The sequence below is a fragment of the Coregonus lavaretus genome (genome assembly GCF_964263955.1).
Source record: "Coregonus lavaretus genome assembly, chromosome: 9".
NCBI classification, from domain to species: Eukaryota; Metazoa; Chordata; class Actinopteri; order Salmoniformes; family Salmonidae; genus Coregonus; species Coregonus lavaretus.
The window spans coordinates 1259618-1280244 of record NC_139996.1 but is presented as its reverse complement, the minus strand read 5'-3'; the positions used below and the strand labels follow the sequence as shown (position 1 = coordinate 1280244).

The following is a 20627-nucleotide window of genomic DNA, read 5'->3' as shown; positions in this document are numbered from 1 at the left end:
CGACTATTACTGTAATGTAGGGTAAGACTATTACTGTAATATAGGGTAAGACTATTACTGTAATGTGGGGTAAGACTATTACTGTAATATGGGGTAAGACTATACTGTAATGTAGGGTACGACTATTACTGTAATGTAGGGTACGACTATTACTGTAATGTAGGGTAAGACTATAACTGTAATGTAGGGTACGACTATTACTGTAATATGGGGTAAGACTATTACTGTAATGTGGGGTAAGACTATTACTGTAATATAGGGTAAGACTATTACTGTAATGTAGGGTAAGACTATTACTGTAATATAGGGTAAGACTATTACTGTAATGTGGGGTAAGACTATTACTGTAATGTGGGGTAAGACTATTACTGTAATATAGGGTAAGACTATTACTGTAATGTGGGGTAAGACTATTACTGTAATATAGGGTAAGACTATTACTGTAATATAGGGTAAGACTATTACTGTAATGTGGGGTAAGACTATTACTGTAATGTAGGGTAAGACTATTACTGTAATATGGGGTAAGACTATTAATGTAATATAGGGTAAGACTATTACTGTAATGTATGGTAAGACTATTACTGTAATATGGGGTAAGACTATTACTGCAATATAGGGTACGACTATTCCTGTAATGTAGGGTAAGACTATTCCTGTAATGTAGGGTAAGACTATTACTGTAATATGGGGTAAGACTATTACTGTAATATAGGGTAAGACTATTCCTGTAATGTAGGGTAAGACTATTACTGTAATATGGGGTAAGACTATTACTGTAATATAGGGTAAGACTATTACTGTAATGTGGGGTAAGACTATTACTGTAATGAGGGGTAAGACTATTACTGTAATATAGGGTAAGACTATTACTGTAATATAGGGTAAGACTATTACTGTAATATAGGGTAAGACTATTACTGTAATGTAGGGTAAGACTATTACTGTAATGTGGGGTAAGACTATTACTGTAATATAGGGTACGACTATACCTGTAATGTAGGGTAAGACTATTACTGTAATGTAGGGTAAGACTATTACTGTAATATAGGGTAAGACTATTACTGTAATGCAGGTAAGACTATTACTGTAATGTAGGGTACGACTATTACTGTAATATGAGGTAAGACTATACTGTAATGTGGGGTAAGACTATTACTGTAATATAGGGTAAGACTATTACTGTAATGTAGGGTAAGACTATTACTGTAATATGGGGTAAGACTATTACTGTAATGTAGGGTAAGACTATTCCTGTAATGTAGGGTAAGACTATTACTGTAATGTAGGGTAAGACTATTACTGTAATATGGGGTAAGACTATTACTGTAATATAGGGTAAGACTATTCCTGTAATGTAGGGTAAGACTATTACTGTAATATGGGGTAAGACTATTACTGTAATATAGGGTAAGACTATTACTGTAATGTGGGGTAAGACTATTACTGTAATGTGGGGTAAGACTATTACTGTAATATAGGGTAAGACTATTACTGTAATGTAGGGTAAGACTATTACTGTAATGTGGGGTAAGACTATTACTGTAATGTGGGGTAAGACTATTACTGTAATATAGGGTACGACTATTCCTGTAATGTAGGGTAAGACTATTACTGTAATGTATGGTAAGACTATTACTGTAATATGGGGTAAGACTATTACTGTAATGTGGGGTAAGACTATTACTGTAATGTAGGGTAAGACTATTACTGTAATGTGGGGTAAGACTATTACTGTAATGTGGGGTAAGACTATTACTGTAATATAGGGTACGACTATTCCTGTAATGTAGGGTAAGACTATTACTGTAATGTATGGTAAGACTATTACTGTAATATGGGGTAAGACTATTACTGTAATGTGGGGTAAGACTATAACTGTAATGTAGGGTAAGACTATTACTGTAATGTAGGGTACGACTATTACTGTAATGTAGGGTACAACTATTACTGTAATGTAGGGTACGACTATTACTGTAATGTAGGGTACAACTATTACTGTAATGTAGGGTACAACTATTACTGTAATATTGGGTAAGACTATACTGTAATGTAGGGTAAGACTATTACTGTAATATTGGGTAAGACTATTACTGTAATATAGGGTAAGACTATTACTGTAATATAGGGTAAGTATTACTGTAATGTAGGGTAAGACTATTACTGTAATATGGGGTAAGACTATTACTGTAATGTAGGGTAAGACTATTACTGTAATATAGGGTAAGACTATTACTGTAATATGGGGTAAGACTATTACTGTAATGTAGGGTAAGACTATTACTGTAATATGGGGTAAGACTATTACTGTAATGTAGGGTAAGACTATTACTGTAATATGGGGTAAGACTATTACTGTAATGTAGGGTAAGACTATTACTGTAATATAGGGTAAGACTATTACTGTAATGTGGGGTAAGACTATTACTGCTCCAAGGAGCATCAAAAGTCGTGCTATAAATTCTCAGACAACACAAAAATTCATTGATGCCCTTCCAGACTCCTTCTGCCTACCCAAGGACGTCAGAGGACAAAAATCAGTTAACCACTTAACTGAGGAACTAAATTTAACCTTGCGCAATACCCTAGATGCAGTTGCACCCCTAAAAACGAAAAACATTTGTCATAAGAAACTAGCTCCCTGGTATACAGAAAATACCCGAGCTTTGAAGCAAGCTTCCAGGAAATTGGAACGGAAATGGCGCCACACCAAACTGGAAGTCTTCCGACTAGCTTGGAAAGACAGTACCGTGCAGTACCGAAGAGCCCTCACTGCTGCTCGATCATCCTACTTTTCCAAATTAATCGAGGAAAATAAGAACAATCCAAAATTTCTTTTTGATACTGTTGCAAAGCTAACTAAAAAGCAGCATTCCCCAAGAGAGGATGGTTTTCACTTCAGCAGTGATAAATTCATGAACTTCTTTGAGGAAAAGATCATGACCATTAGAAAGCAAATTACGGACTCCTCTTTGAATCTGCGTATTCCTCCAGGGCTTAGCTGTCCTGGATCTGCACAGCTCTGCGAGGGCCTGGGATCGGGAGAGACACTTAAGTGTTTTAATACTATATCTCTTGACACAATGATGAAAATAATCATGGCCTCTAAACCTTCAAGCTGCATACTGGATCCTATTCCTACTAAACTGCTGAAGGAGCTGCTTCCTGTGCTTGGCCCTCCTATGTTGAACATAATAAACAGCTCTCTATCCACCGGATGTGTACCAAACTCACTAAAAGTGGCAGTGATAAAGCCTCTCTTGAAAAAGCCAAACCTTGACCCGGAAAATATAAAAAACTATCGGCCTATATCGAATCTTCCATTCCTCTCAAAAATTTTAGAAAAAGCTGTTGCGCAGCAACTCACTGCCTTTCTGAAGACAAACAATGTATACGAAATGCTTCAGTCTGGTTTTAGACCCCATCATAGCACTGAGACTGCACTTGTGAAGGTGGTAAATGACCTTTTAATGGCGTCAGACCGAGGCTCTGCATCTGTCCTCGTGCTACTAGACCTTAGTGCTGCCTTTGACACCATCGATCACCACATTCTTTTGGAGAGACTGGAAACCCAAATTGGTCTACACGGACAAGTTCTGGCCTGGTTTAGATCCTACCTGTCGGAAAGATATCAGTTTGTCTCTGTGAATGGTCTGTCCTCCGACAAATCAACTGTACATTTCGGTGTTCCTCAAGGTTCCGTTTTAGGACCACTATTGTTTTCACTATATATTTTACCTCTTGGGGATGTTATTCGAAAACATAATGTTAACTTTCACTGCTATGCGGATGACACACAGCTGTACATTTCAATGAAGCATGGTGAAGCCCCAAAATTGCCCTCGCTAGAAGCCTGTGTTTCAGACATAAGGAAGTGGATGGCTGAAAACTTTTTACTTTTAAACTCGGACAAAACAGAGATGCTTGTTCTAGGTCCCAAGAAACAAAGAGATCTTCTGTTAAATCTGACAATTCATCTTGATGGTTGTAAAGTCGTCTCAAATAAAACTGTGAAGGACCTAGGCGTTACTCTTGACCCTGATCTCTCTTTTGACGAACATATCAAGACTGTTTCAAGGACAGCTTTTTTCCATCTACGTAACATTGCAAAAATCAGAAATTTTCTGTCCAGAAATGATGCAGAAAAATTAATCCATGCATTTGTTACTTCTAGATTAGACTACTGCAATGCTCTATTTTCCGGCTACCCGGATAAAGCACTAAATAAACTTCAGTTAGTGCTAAATACGGCTGCTAGAATCCTGACTAGAACCAAGAAATTTGATCATATTACTCCAGTGCTAGCTTCCCTACACTGGCTTCCTGTTAAGGCAAGGGCTGATTTCAAGGTTTTACTGTTAACCTATAAAGCGTTACATGGGCTTGCTCCTACCTATCTTTCCGAGTTGGTCCTGCCGTACATACCAATACGTACGCTACGGTCACAAGACGCAGGCCTCCTAATTGTCCCTAGAATTTCTAAGCAAACAGCGGGAGGCAGGGCTTTCTCCTATAGATCTCCATTTCTATGGAACAGTCTGCCTACCCATGTGAGAGACGCAGACTCGGTCTCAACCTTTAAGTCTTTACTGAAGACTTATCTCTTCAGTAGGTCATATGATTGAGTGTAGTCTGGCCCAGGAGTGTGAAGGTGAACGGAAAGGCTGGAGCAACGAACAGCCCTTGCTGTCTCTGCCGGGCCGGTTCCCCTCTCCACTGGGGTTCTCTGCCTCTAACCCTGTTGCAGGGGCTGAGTCACTGGCCTGCTGGTGCTCTTTCATGCCGTCCCTGGGAGGGGTGCGTCACTTGAGTGGGTTGAGTTACTGACGTGATCTTCCTGTCTGGGTTGGCGCCCCCCCCCCCTTGGTTTGTGCTGTGGTGGAGACCTCTGTGGGCTATACTCGGCCTTGTCTCAGGATTGTAAGTTGGTGGTTGGGGATATCCCTCTAGTGGTGCGGGGGCTGTGCTTTGGCGGAGTGGGTGGGGTTATATCCTTCCTGTTTGGCCCTGTCCGGGGGTTTCTTCGGATGGGGCCACAGTGTCTCCGGACCGCTCCTGTCTCAGCCTCCAGTATTTATGCTGCAGTAGTTTATGTGTCGGGGGGCTGGGGTTAGTTGGTTATACCTGGAGTACTTCTCCTGTCTTATCCAGTGTCCTGTGTGAATTTAAGTATGCTCTCTCTAATTCTCTCGTTCTCTCTTTCTCTCTGAGAACCTGAGCCCTAGGACCATACGTCAGGACTACCGGGCATGATGACACCCTGCTGCCCCCAGTCCGCCTGGCCTTGCTGCTATTCCAGTTTCAACTGTTCTGCCTGCGGCTACGAAACCCCTACCTGTCCCAGACCTGCTGTTTTCAACTCTAAATGATCGGCTATGAAAAGCCAACTGAGAGACCTGAGCCCTAGGACCATACGTCGGGACTACCGGCCGTGGTGACTCCTTGCTATCCCCAGTCCGCCTGGCCTTGCTGCTATTCCAGTTTAAACTGTTCTGCCTGCGGTTATGGAACCCCTACCTGTCCCAGACCTGCTGTTTTAAACTCTAATGATCGGCTATGAAAAGCCAACTGAGATTTATTCCTGATTATTATTTGACCATGCTTGTCACTTATGAACATTTTTGAACATCTTGGCATGGTTCTGTTATAATCTCCACCCGGCACAGCCAGAAGAGGACTGGCCACCCCTCATAGCCTGGTTCCTCTCTAGGTTTCTTCCTAGGTTTTGCCTTTCTAGGGAGTTTTTCCTAGCCACCGTGCTTCTACACCTGCATTACTAGCTGTTTGGGGTTTTAGGCTGGGTTTCTGTACAGCACTTCGAGATATTAGCTGATGTAAGAAGGGCTATATAAAATAAAATTGATTGATTGATTGATTACTGTAATATAGGGTAAGACTATTACTGTTAGTTAGCCTTAGATCTGCCCCCTGGATCAAGACGCTACAGATTAACAGTCATATCTTCAATACAGTCTACTCTGTTCTAGAATGTTCAGTCTACTATGTTCTAGAATGTTCAGTCTACTATGTTCTAGAATGTTCAGTCTACTATGTTCTAGAATGTTCAGTCTACTATGTTCTAGAATGTAGAATACTCACATGACTGAGTTGTCATCCACTAAAATATCACAACTATGGGCAGGACACGAAATGGTCTGAAACGAGATGACACATTTAGTTACACATAAGTTCTGGTTGATAATGAATGATAATGTAGAATGATATTGTAGGACGCGTCAGTACCTGTCCCATCCCCTCCTCCATGATTTTGGTCGTCAGGTAATCTCCCCAGCACTGCATGCAGAACTTGTGTCCACACTCCAGGCCAGTGAAATACTGTGGAAAACAGAAACCCATTCCTTTAGACACCACCACACCAAACCGCTGAGCCTCAGGTCTCCAACCAGAGAGGGCAATCCTTCCACCACACCAAACAGCTGAGCCTCAGGTCTCCAACCAGAGAGGGCAATCCTTCCACCACACCAAACAGCTGAGCCTCAGGTCTCCAACCAGAGAGGGCAATCCTTCCACCACACCAAACAGCTGAGCCTCAGGTCTCCAACCAGAGAGGGCAATCCTTCCACCACACCAAACAGCTGAGCCTCAGGTCTCCAACCAGAGAGGGCAATCCTTCCACCACACCAAACAGCTGAGCCTCAGGTCTCCAACCAGAGAGGATCATCCTTCCAGAGCACGCCGTTTGTCACAGCTTCATCTGCATCCCAAACGTCACCCTATTCCTTCTGGGCCCTGGTCAAAAGTAGTGCACTACGAAGGGAATAGGGTGCTATTTGGGATGCAGACTACAGTACACGCCTTGACTCTCAGGAGATGAGAAGACCGTTCTAGAAACTGATGGACCTGTTCGGTTCTCACCTGTTTTTCTTACAGACATTATGGGTTTGTTCCATTGCAGCCGCCCAGCATTGCAGGGTGAGTCGCAACCAAGAGAGATCTACAAATCACCTTGATCATAAATAACTCTCAGTAGTCACTGTTATTTGTAGATCAGTTAGTCAGGTCACAGTTTACCCACAGACTAGTGCATAACAGGTTAGACGCTGTGGAACACGCCGCGACCTAGCCCAGGACTGTCACGAGACGCGAGCCCCTGATCGACCAACTCCTGTCAGTCGCTTTTCAAACACCTCCTGTTCCTCAGCGTTAATGCTTTGTGTCCAAATACAGCCTAGTTGTAGTAATCTAGTGATTAGGAAGTGGTGAAAGCAGATCATTAGAAACCTTCCCTAAAAAGGTCCAGACTCTATACTGTTGCAATGCACGGAGCAGTGTAGGCCCAATCACAACACATTACTACAGATAGTGATCCCTGAAGGAATTGAACCCACAACCTTGCTGTTACTAATGCCAACTGAGAAACACAAGACTAATCTTCAACAACACAATTTGTATGCACGTGTTTTGCGTGCGTACGTGTTTTGCGTGCGTACGTGTTTTGCGTGCGTACGTGTTTTGCGTGCGTACGTGTTTTGTGTGCGTACGTGTTTTGTGTGCGTACGTGTTTTGTGTGCGTACGTGTTTTGTGTGCGTACGTGTTTTGTGTGCGTACGTGTTTTGTGTGCGTACGTGTTTTGTGTGCGTACGTGTTAGATGATGATGTCCTATAGGGATTGATAACTTGTTAGGTCCTGTCGGTGGTATTGATAAATTGTCTGGAACCATCGCACAGGAAGCCCAATAACTTGTTAGGTCCTGTCGGTGATATTGATAAATTGTCTGGAACCATCGCACAGGAAGCCCAATAACTTGTTAGGTCCTGTCGGTGATATTGATAAATTGTCTGGAACCATCGCACAGGAAGCCCAATAACTTGTTAGGTTCTGTCGGTGAGCACCAGTATCACTGTCTGTGGAGTCATGGACAACAGGACACTGTTCAGTACTGCAGTTTGAAATGAACAACCACAATCTATTCACGTGCCATGCGGGATTCGAACCGCTGGTCCAGGTCTAGCAAGCCCTACTCTTGAACACACTCACAGATGTAACACTGAAGCATCAGGTGAGAAGAGCCTTGGTCCTCAAGAAAGTTAAATGAAACATCTGATAACAAACGTGCTTAAAAAAAAAAACATACCACAATCTCAACAGAAGCAACAAATCTTTATAATGTAAAAACCCTCTTCATCTGAGAGTACTGTCTGAGTTAGGGTGGTTTAGATTGATATGACTGAGTTAGGGTGGTTTAGATTGATACTGTCTGAGTTAGGGTGGTTTAGATTGATACTGTCTGAGTTAGGGTGGTTTAGATTGATACTGTCTGAGTTAGGGTGGTTTAGATTGATACTGACTGAGTTAGGGTGGTTTAGATTGATACTGACTGAGTTAGGGTGGTTTAGATTGATACTGTCTGAGTTAGGGTGGTTTAGATTGATACTGACTGAGTTAGGGTGGTTTAGATTGATACTGACTGAGTTAGGGTGGTTTAGATTGATATGACTGAGTTAGGGTGGTTTAGATTGATATGACTGAGTTAGGGTGGTTTAGATTGATACTGTCTGAGTTAGGGTGGTTTAGATTGATACTGACTGAGTTAGGGTGGTTTAGATTGATACTGACTGAGTTAGGGTGGTTTAGATTGATACTGTCTGAGTTAGGGTGGTTTAGATTGATACTGTCTGAGTTAGGGTGGTTTAGATTGATACTGTCTGAGTTAGGGTGGTTTAGATTGATACTGTCTGAGTTAGGGTGGTTTAGATTGATACTGTCTGAGTTAGGGTGGTTTAGATTGATACTGTCTGAGTTAGGGTGGTTTAGATTGATATGACTGAGTTAGGGTGGTTTAGATTGATACTGACTGAGTTAGGGTGGTTTAGATTGATACTGACTGAGTTAGGGTGGTTTAGATTGATACTGACTGAGTTAGGGTGGTTTAGATTGATACTGACTGAGTTAGGGTGGTTTAGATAGCAGATCTGACATGGCAGGTCCTGAGCAGAGGATCTGGTGCTCATTGGTCGCGTCGTCAACGTTTTACTGGGGTTGATGACATGGCACTCTGAAAACAGCTTATCCACGTTGCCATCAAAATACCTGCAGAGGAGGAACCGGATGGTTACAGAGGAGAGGAAGGGAGAGAGGGAGAGAGAGAGAGAAAAAGTGAGATCAAAACTCAAGCTTTGACAAAGACCTCTGCCAAAACACATTACCAGCATCTTTGAACTTGGATAAAGCAGAATGAAACAGAAAATGTTAACAGGAGAAGATACATACCTCTCCATGAGCTTCTCTTTGTCCCAGTTGAAGTGACTAAGAAGTATTCTGGTAATGGTTGCAGGATTCTAGAGAGAGAGAGAACTGGTTGTGTTGTAGAACTAAGTAAGCGAGCACTATGCTCTCTGCTCTTTTACCAAATAACAAACCTAAAAGTTGATTTGCTATTCCAGACTGTAGAGGTATTCTGTGATTACCAGATGGCTAATTAAACAATTAGGCCTGTGGGCGCGTGGTATATGGCCAATATACCATGGCTAGTGGGATATGGCTACAGGCTGATCTTAGGCATCACACAATACAAATAAAATGTTGGCCCCCCGAGGTGCCGTACTGGTGTTATAAACTGGTTATTGATAGATTCATTATTAATGACTAATTATTACACCCTGAAACTGTGTGAAATATGTTAGAACGTGTGAGTGTAGTAAAGATTATGACATTGTGTTACTATTTAGCAATGTGAGTAAGAGTTAGGCCAGACAACAAAAAACAAGGAGAACTGGCTACAGACAACTGATAACTGAGGAATTTAGGGAGTAGAGAAACTGTTAGGCTTGTGTGTGTGTGTGTGTGTGTGTGTGTGAACTGATGGTCAGGAGAGCGGTTTTAGAGTGGAAAACTACAGCCCGCCTACAGAGGGGAGGGATTTTTTTGTATGACGTATGAGTATAATAATAATAATAATAATAATATGCCATTTAGCAGACGCTTTTATCCAAAGCGACTTACAGTCATGCGTGCATACATTTTTGTGTATGGGTGGTCCCGGGGATCGAACCCACTACCTTGGCGTTACAAGCGCCGTGCTCTACCAGCTGAGCTACAGAGGACCACTGACTCTGAAATTGTGATGTCAGAGATTTATTCATTGAGAATTCTGACTATGCAGATCGAGACTCTGTCTGTTACTTAAATCCCAAAAGACTTACAACCTTTTGGGAGACGCACAGAGACACTGTGGGGTCAAACGACATCAGGAGGACTGGTAAAAAATGGATTTTAAAGAACTGATTCTAGCTCCGAAAGATTCCAAAAAGAGGCCAATTATTTCAGGTCCAGTACCATCGTCAGCTGTGAAAGATTCAGCATTACACACTAAAATACTAATGTAGCCCTGTTGGCATCACTTTTATAGATAACTTCGTCGTCCAGGGTAGGGGAGGGAATGGCCGGATGTAGCTCAGTTGGTAGAGCATGGCGTTTGCAACGACAGGGTTGTGGGTTCGATTCCCACGGGGGGCCAGTATGAAACAAATATATATATAATAAAAAATAATGTATGTACTGGATAAGAGCGTCTGCAAAATGTAAAAGCTTTGGAGCACCTTAAATTACATTTTGGGAAAAAAGGCTAACTCAGCTCCATCATTCATTGAATCAGACGGCTCATTCATCACAAAACCCACTGATATTGCCAACTACTTTAATTATTTTTTCATTGGCAAGATTAGCAAACTTAGGCATGACATGACAACAAACGCAGACACTACACATCCAAGTACATCTGAACAAATTAGTAAAGACAAGCATCGTAATTTTGAATTCTGTAAAGTGTGTGTAGAGGAGGTGAAAGAAGTATTGTTGTCGATCAACAATGACAAGCCACCGGGGTCTGACAACTTGGATGGAGAATTACTGAGGATAATAGTGGACAATATTGCCACTCCTTTTTGCCATACAGTGGGGAAAAAATGTATTTAGTCAGCCACCAATTGTGCAAGTTCTCCCACTTAAAAAGATGAGAGAGGCCTGTAATTTTCATCATAGGTACACGTCAACTATGACAGACAAATTGAGATTTTTTTTCTCCAGAAAATCACATTGTAGGATTTTTTATGAATTTATTTTCAAATTATGGTGGAAAATAAGTATTTGGTCACCTACAAACAAGCAAGATTTCTGGCTCTCACAGACCTGTAACTTCTTCTTTAAGAGGCTCCTCTGTCCTCCACTCGTTACCTGTATTAATGGTACCTGTTTGAACTTGTTATCAGTATAAAAGACACCTGTCCACAACCTCAAACGGTCACACTCCAAACTCCACTATGGCCAAGACCAAAGAGCAGTCAAAGGACACCAGAAACAAAATTGTAGACCTGCACCAGGCTGGGAAGACTGAATCTGCAATAGGTAAGCAGCTTGGTTTGAAGAAATCAACTGTGGGAGCAATTATTAGGAAATGGAAGACATACAAGACCATTCCTCTACCTAAGAATAGTAAAGCCCCCTTTAATAGCTGACCAATCAGCCTGTTACCAACCCTTAGTAAACTTTTGGAAAAAATGGTGTTTGACCAGATAAAATGCTATTTTACAGTAAACCAATTGACAACAGACTTTCAGCACACTTATAGGGAAGGACATTCAACAAGCACAGCACTTACACAAATGGCTGATTATTGGCTGACAGAAATGGATGATAAAATGATTGTGGGGGCTGTTTTGTTAGACTTCAGTGCGGCTTTTGACATTATCGATCATAGTCTGCTGCTGGAAAAAAACGTATGTGTTATGGCTTTACACCCCCTGCTATAATGTGGATAAAGAGTTACCTGTCTAACAGAACACAGAGGGTGTTCTTTAATGGAAGCCTCTCAAACATAATCCAGGTAGAATCAGGAATTCCCCAGGGCAGCTGTCTAGGCCCCTTGCTTTTTTCAATTTTTACTAACGACATGCCACTGGCTTTGAGTAAAGCCAGTGTGTCTATGTATGTGGATGACTCAACACTATACACGTCAGCTACAGTGACTGAAATGACTGCAACACTAAACAAAGAGCTGCAGTTAGTTTCAGAATGGGTGGCAAGGAATAAGTTAGTCCTAAATATTTCTAAAACTAAAAGCATTGTATTTGGGACAAATCATTCACTAAACCTCAACTAAATCTTGTAATAAACAAATGTGGAAATTGAGCAAGTTGAGGAGACTAAACTGCTTGGAGTAACCCTGGACTGTAAACGGTCACAGTCAAAACATATTGATACAACAGTAGCTAGTATGGGGAGAAGTCTGTCCATAATAAAGCTCTGCTCTGCCTTCTTAACAGCACTATCAACAAGGCAGGTCCTACAGGCCCTAGCTTTGTCGCACCTGGACTACTGTTCAGTTGTGTGGTCAGGTGCCACAAAGAGGGACTTAGGAACATTGCAATTGGCTCAGAACAGGGCAGCACGGCTGGCCCTTGGATGTACACAGAGAGCTAATATTAATAATATGCATGTCAATCTCTCCTGGCTCAAAGTGGAGGAGAGATTGACTTCATCACTACTTGTATTTGTGAGAGGTATTGACATGTTGAATGCACCGAGCTGTCTGTTTGAACTACTGGCACACAGCTCGGACACCCATGCATACCCCACAAGACATGCCACCAGAGGTCTCTTCACAGTCCCCAAGTCCAGAACAGACTATGGGAGGTGCACAGTACTACATAGAGCCATGACTACAGGGAACTCTATTCCACATCAGGTAACTGGTGCAAGCAGTAGAATCAGATTTCAAAAACAGATAAAAATACACCTTATGGAACAGCGGGGACTGAAGAGACACACACAGGCACAGACACATGCATACACACACACGATAACATACACACTATACACACATGTACACATGCATTTTGTGTTGTATATATGTGGTATTAGAGTAGAGGCCTGAGAGCACACACTTAATGTGCTGTGAAATATGTTGTGAATGTATGGTAATGTTTTTAAAATTGTGTAACTGCCTTAATTTTGCTGGACCCCAGGAAGAGTAGCTGCTGCCTTGGCAGGAACTAATGGGGATCCGTAATATACCCCAGGAAGAGTAGCTGCTGCCTTGGCAGGAACTAATGGGGATCCATAATAAACCCCAGGAAGAGTAGCTGCTGCCTTGGCAGGAACTAATGGGGATCCATAATAAACCCCAGGAAGAGTAGCTGCTGCCTTGGCAGGAACTAATGGGGATCCATAATAAACCCCAGGAAGAGTAGCTGCTGCCTTGGTAGGAACTAATGGGGATCCATAATAAACCCCAGGAAGAGTAGCTGCTGCCTTGGTAGGAACTAATGGGGATCCATAATAAACCCCAGGAAGAGTAGCTGCTGCCTTGGCAGGAACTAATGGGGATCCATAATAAACCCCAGGAAGAGTAGCTGCTGCCTTGGCAGGAACTAATGAGGATCCATAATAAACCCCAGGAAGAGTAGCTGCTGCCTTGGCAGGAACTAATGGGGATCCATAATAAACCCCAGGAAGAGTAGCTGCTGCCTTGGCAGGAACTAATGGGGATCCATAATAAACCCCAGGAAGAGTATCTGCTGCCTTGGCAGGAACTAATGGGGATCCATAATAAACCCCAGGAAGAGTAGCTGCTGCCTTGGTAGGAACTAATGGGGATCCATAATAAACCCCAGGAAGAGTAGCTGCTGCCTTGGCAGGAACTAATGGGGATCCATAATAAACCCCAGGAAGAGTAGCTGCTGCCTTGGCAGGAACTAATGGGGATCCATAATAAATACAAAATATTGTCTGATAAAGCACGGCTTTCAGCCAATCAGCATCCAGGACCCAAACTACCCAGTTTATAATCCTGGGATACACTAGGAAAAGGGTCCACAGAATGACTGTTGTGTAACAGTTGACCACAGATCTGTTTACTAGGACTGGTTTATACGTATAGTGCAGTTATTACATAATTAAAACACTAGTCATTATTATAAAATTGATGATCTTTGTGAGTGCCTGACAAATCCGACTCTGAAAAATAACTCATAACATTGTTGATATGTGAGTGCCAGCAAACCTTCCTATGAACAGTTCAATCCTCCCTTTGGACATGGTTCAGGACTGGTTGGGTCAATTCGAATTTAAGGCAGTCAATTCAGGATGCAGCTTAAACTGAAATTCCAACTCAATGGCATCTATTTTCAATAATTTCTCAACTGAAAAGTTGAAGCTATTTATTTAAAAGGTCCTTCCATTTTTTTTAAAAATTGTACTTCAAATGACTTCCTGAATTGACTGGCCACCCCTCAGAGCCTGGTTCCTCTCTACCCAGTACAGCCAGTAGAGGACTGGCCACCCCTCAGAGCCTGGTTCCTCTCTACCCAGTACAGCCAGAAGAGGACTGGCCACCCCTCAGAGCCTGGTTCCTCTCTACCCAGTACAGCCAGAAGGGGACTGGCCACCCCTCAGAGCCTGGTTCCTCTGGTCTACCCAGTGCAGCCAGTAGAGGACTGGTCACCCCTCAGAGCCTGGTTCCTCTCTACCCAGTACAGCCAGTAGAGGACTGGCCACCCCTCAGAGCCTGGTTCCTCTCTACCCAGTACAGCCAGTAGAGGACTGGCCACCCCTCAGAGCCTGGTTCCTCTCTACCCAGTACAGCCAGTAGAGGACTGGCCACCCCTCAGAGCCTGGTTCCTCTCTACCCAGTACAGCCAGAAGAGGACTGGCCACCCCTCAGAGCCTGGTTCCTCTCTACCCAGTACAGCCAGAAGGGGACTGGCCACCCCTCAGAGCCTGGTTCCTCTCTACCCAGTACAGCCAGTAGAGGACTGGCCACCCCTCAGAGCCTGGTTCCTCTCTACCCAGTACAGCCAGTAGAGGACTGGCCACCCCTCAGAGCCTGGTTCCTCTCTACCCAGTACAGCCAGAAGGGGACTGGCCACCCCTCAGAGCCTGGTTCCTGTCCAGGTTTCCTCGCCACTGGTCTTTGGGGTTTTAGGCACTTCAGGTTTCTGCACTTTATAAAAGAAATGGGATTGATTGATCCCAAACCTGCTGTGCATTATGACAGAGGGAGGTAGTTTAGATGACACTGGGCTTCCACTTTTGGTTGAGAAGTTCCCTAGGTTATAGATTTGGGTTGCAGATTTCCTTTCTACTGTTTGCAAAGCATTGTCAATGACCCACCTGGTCAGGTGATGAACTGCCTGCTCTATTTAAGGAGAGGCTCAACACTGAATTCATCCCAAATGGTACACTAGTCCCTATATAGTGCACTACTTCTTCCAATTTTATTTTTTTATTTTTTATTTTATTTCACCTTTATTTAGGTGAAACAGACATCATTGATATACACGGAGAAAAGAGTCGGCCCAAGAATTGAACCCTGTGGCACCCCCATAGAGACTGCCATAGGTCCAGACAACAGGCCCTCCGATTTGACACACTGAACTCTATCTGAGAAGTAGTTGGTGAACCAGGCGAGGCAGTCATTTGAGAAACCAAGGCTATTTAGTCTGCCAATTAGAATGCGGTGGTTGACAGAGTCGAAAGCCTTGGCCAGGTCGATGAAGACGGCTGCACAGTACTGTCTATTATCGATCGCGGTTATAATATCGTTTAGGACCTTGAGCGTGGCTGAAGTGCACCCATGACCAGCTCGGAAACCGGATTGCATAGCGGAGAAGGTACGGTGGGATTCGAAATGGTCGGTGATCTGTTTGTTAACTTGGCTTTCAAATACTTTCGAAAGGCAGGGCAGGATGGATATAGGTCTGTAGCAGTTTGGATCTAGAGTGTCACCCCCTTTGAAGAGGGGGATGACCGCGGCAGCTTTCCAATCTCTGGGGATCTCAGACGATACGAAAGAGAGGTTGAACAGACTAGTAATAGGGGTTGCGACAATTTCGGCTGCTAGTTTTAGAAAGAAAGGGTCCAGATTGTCTAGCCCAGCTGATTTGTAGGGGTCCAGATTTTGCAGCTCTTTCAGAACATCAGCTGTCTGAATTTGTGTGAAGGAGAAGCGGGGGGGGGCATGGGCAAGTTGCAGCGGAGGGTGCAGAGTTGGTGGCCGGGGTAGTGGTAGCCAGGTGGAAAGCATGGCAAGCCGTAGCAAAATGCTTGTTGAAATTCTCGATTATTGTAGATTTATCAGTGGTGATAGTGTTTCCTAGCCTCAGTGCAGTGGGCAGCTGGGAGGAAGTGCTCTTATTCTCCATGGACTTTACAGTGTCCCAAAACTCTCAAATGAGTGCACTATATAGGGAATAGGGTGCTATTTGGGACATACGTACTGTGTCACGCTGGTGTCTCTGGTGTCAACACTGTCAGTGACAACCAGGGTATTACACTAGGGTATTACACTACAACCAGGGTATTACACTACAACCAGGGTATTACACTAGGGTATTACACTACAACCAGGGTATTACACTACAACCAGGGTATTACACTACAACCAGGGTATTACACTACAACCAGGGTATTACACTACAACCAGGGTATTACACTACAACCAGGGTATTACACCAGGGTATTACACTACAACCAGGGTATTACACTACAACCAGGGTATTACACTACAACCAGGGTATTACACTACAACCAGGGTATTACACCAGGGTATTACACTACAACCAGGGTATTACACTACAACCAGGGTATTACACTACAACCAGGGTATTACACTACAACCAGGGTATTACACTACAACCAGGGTATTACACCAGGGTATTACACTACAACCAGGGTATTACACTACAACCAGGGTATTACACTACAACCAGGGTATTACACTACAACCAGGGTATTACACTACAACCAGGGTATTACACTAGGGTATTACACTACAACCAGGGTATTACACTACAACCAGGGTATTACACTACAACCAGACAACCAGGGTATTACACTACAACCAGGGTATTACACTACAACCAGGGTATTACACCAGGGTATTACACTACAACCAGGGTATTACACTACAACCAGGGTATTACACCAGGGTATTACACTACAACCAGGGTATTACACTAGGGTATTACACTACAACCAGGGTATTACACTACAACCAGGGTATTACACTACAACCAGGGTTAAGACCTGGTCTCAGATCTGTTTCTGCTGTCTTGTTAAGACCAGGTCTCAGATCTGTTTGTGCTGTCTTGTTAAGACCAGGTCTCAGATCTGTTTCCGCTGTTGTCACCGTTCACACATTTATACTGTATTTGGGGTGAAATCCTTTAGTCATTATTCTTAAAATACAAAATTTATCTATCAGCTGTCTTGCTGCAAATTCCTATGGTCATTGTTATGACAGCACAAGTAGATCTGGAACCAGGCTAGTAAGATGACACTGATCTGGAACCAGGCTAGTAAGATGACACTGATCTGGAACCAGGCTAGTAAGATGACACTGATCTGGAACCAGGCTAGTAAGATGACACTGATCAACATGGACATGTGCTTCTATCATGTGGGGTCAGACCAGCTGCTTGGTTGGTTCACTCTGGATCATTGCATTGCTACACAGGCTATGTGGATGGACATCCCACATAAAGGGGTAGTGTATATGTAGATATGTAGGAAGGCAGCAGTTGGAGCAGCATGGGGAATCTGGCATCTAAAAGAAGTGGAGAGACTTCTGCTGTAGAGACTTACACATTAGGCCCGCCCCTGTGCATGAGAAAAGGGAAGTGAGGAGTCATCAACTGCTTCGTATCAAGATGACAGTTTTACAGAAACCTTTGGTTTTTCTCTGATTCACTGGGAGGAATATCCAGATACCTAGGGTGCATACTGGACCATAGCTAGGGTGCATACTGAACCATACCTAGGGTGCATACTGGACCATACCTAGGGTGCATACTGAACCATACCTAGGGTGCATACTGGACTATACCTAGGGTGCATACTGGACTATACCTAGGGTGCATACTGGACCATACCTAGGGTGCATACTGGACCATACCTAGGGTGCATACTGGACACTTCTAGTATTCCAACTCCTGGTTATCTAGTCTCAGAACGCCAGACCTCAGAGGAACATTGATAATTTACATTGTTGGGAGGCAACCAGTCATCTAGAGAGACTAGTGGGTCAGACTGTGTTAGGTCTTAGATTCTTTCATCAGACCAGAGGCACTACATGATGCTGTTCCTCTGTACGCGGGCTATTATGAAACTGACTAGGGGCAGTGAGGCGCAGTCAGCTCAGCACATCCTTGGAAGTCTTACAAAATGATAGTTATGTTGGAGGCGGGCAGGCTAGCTGGCAGATACCTTGATGACAGAAAGTTTGTTTTGGAGGCACCAATACATGTTAGTTAGCATGAGTTGGCTACCTAGGTGGTTAGTTCACATCTAGGTTTCTTTCCAGATAAATAATAATACAAATCTAAAGCAGGCATCGCTAGCTAGGTAGCTAGCTAACTTAACTAACCAGCTTGTTGGCTGGTTTGATAGCTAACTAACTTAGCTAAAAGCCAGATAAACAACTTTACTGGACAACATGCAAGATGTTAGCCAAACATATTTGTCCTGGGTTAGTTCCTTAGTTCCCATGGATCAACTAAGGAACTAACGGCTAACTAACATCAGCGTAGTAGTGGCCTGTCAACTTTCCACCGTCCCCAGTCTTTCCTGCACCGACATGCCTAATAATACCTCACCTGGATCACATCGTTGACCTCCCTGATACACTCCACCATATGCTGGAGGATCTGCTCGGCAGTCAGCACTTCGAAGCGGTAGTCCCCTGGTTCCCCTGCGCCGCTATCTTCGCTGCATTCCTCGTCTTCGTCGAATTCATAGTTATAGCCCTCGTCTGAGTCCATTACAAAGTTAATATCGAGATGTCACAAGCAGGCATACAGGCTTTGAATGGGTAGCCTGCTTGCTGAGGAACGGATCAAAACGAAAACGTTCGGGTCGCTCTTTCGCTTGTTCTTCGGGTTCTTCTTCTTCGATGAGGTTTAACGGCGGTTGGCATCCAATTTGTTGCATTACCGCCACCTACTAGACTGGAGTACAGCTCCCTTTAAAAAATATATATAAATATAATATAATATAATAATAATACACTGCTCAATAATATACACTGCTCAAAAAAATAAAGGGAACACTTAAACAACACAATGTAACTCCAAGTCAATCACACTTCTGTGAAATCAAACTGTCCACTTAGGAAGCAACACTGATTGACAATAAATGTCACATGCTGTTGTGCAAATGGAATAGACAACAGGTGGAAATTATAGGCAATTAGCAAGACACCCCCCAATAAAGGACTGGTTTTGCAGGCGGTGACCACAGACCACTTCTCAGTTCCTATGCTTCCTGGCTGATGTTTTGGTCACTTTTGAATGCTGGCGGTGCTTTCACTCTAGTGGTAGCATGAGACGGAGTCTACAACCCACACAAGTGGCTCAGGTAGTGCAGCTCATCCAGGATGGCACATCAATGCGAGCTGTGGCAAGAAGGTTTGCTGTGTCTGTCAGCGTAGTGTCCAGAGCATGGAGGCGCTACCGGGAGACAGGCCAGTACATCAGGAGACGTGGAGGAGGCCGTAGGAGGGCAACAACCCAGCAGCAGGACTGCTACTGCCACCTTTGTGCAAGGAGGAGCAGGAGGAGCACTGCCAGAGCCCTGCAAAATGACCTCCAGCAGGCCACAAATGTGCATGTGTCTGCTCAAACGGTCAGAAACAGACTCCATGAGGGTGGTATGAGGGCCCGACGTCCACAGGTGGGGGTTGTGCTCACAGCCCAACACCATGCAGGACGTTTGGCATTTGCCAGAGAACACCAAGATTGGCAAATTCACCACTGGCGCCCTGTGCTCTCACTGATGAAAGCAGGTTCACACTGAGCACATGTGACAGAGTCTGGAGACGCCGTGGAGAACGTTCTGCTGCCTGCAACATCCTCCAGCATGACCGGTTTGGCGGTGGGTCAGTCATGGTGTGGGGTGGCATTTCTTTGGGGGGCCGCACAGCCCTCCATGTGCTCGCCAGAGGTAGCCTGACTGCCATTAGGTACCGAGATGAGATCCTCAGACCCCTTGTGAGACCATATGCTGGTGCGGTTGGCCCTGGGTTCCTCCTAATGCAAGACAATGCTAGACCTCATGTGGCTGGAGTGTGTCAGCAGTTCCTGCAAGAGGAAGGCATTGATGCTATGGACTGGCCTGCCCGTTCCCCAGACCTGAATCCAATTGAGCACATCTGGGACATCATGTCTCGCTCCATCCACCAATGCCACGTTGCACCACAGACTGTCCAGGAGTTGGCGGATGCTTTAGTCCAGGTCTGGGAGGAGATCCCTCAGGAGACCATCCGCCACCTCATCTGGAGCATGCCCAGGCGTTGTAGGGCGGTCATCCCGAGTGGCGCAGTGGTCTAAGGCACTGCATCGCAGTGCTAGCTGTGCCACTAGAGATCCTGGTTCGAATCCAGGCTCTGTCGTAGCCGGCCGCGACCGGGAGACCCATGGGGCGGCACACAATTGGCCCAGCGTCGTCCAGGATAGGGGAGGGAATGGCCGGCAGGGATGTTGGTAGAGCATGGCGTTTGCAATGCCAGGGTTGTGGGTTCGATTCCCACGGGGGGCCAGTATGACAAATATATATAATGTACAGTGGGGAAAAAAAAGTATTTAGTCAGCCACCAATTGTGCAAGTTCTCCC

At 44.2% G+C, this 20627-nt stretch overlaps 1 protein-coding gene across 2 annotated transcripts in view; it reads right to left on the bottom strand.

Moving 5' to 3' along the window:
• LOC311134939 (E3 ubiquitin-protein ligase arih1-like) overlaps nucleotides 1–18900 on the bottom strand; it is a 63346-nt gene extending 44446 nt beyond the window's left edge. Inside the window, exons 1-5 of one of the 2 annotated variants that reach the window (XM_084168705.1) lie at nucleotides 18614–18900; nucleotides 9234–9301; nucleotides 8909–9053; nucleotides 6244–6336; nucleotides 6100–6155 (exon numbers count right to left, since the gene is read on the bottom strand). In XM_084168705.1, the coding sequence (XP_084024831.1) occupies nucleotides 6100–6155; nucleotides 6244–6336; nucleotides 8909–9053; nucleotides 9234–9301; nucleotides 18614–18778 (527 nt within the window). In that variant the 5' untranslated portion in view covers nucleotides 18779–18900. The remainder of the gene's footprint in view (nucleotides 1–6099; nucleotides 6156–6243; nucleotides 6337–8908; nucleotides 9054–9233; nucleotides 9302–18613) is intronic. The other variant, XM_084168706.1, reaches the window with a different exon arrangement.
• Between the last annotated feature and the right edge of the window lie 1727 nt (nucleotides 18901–20627).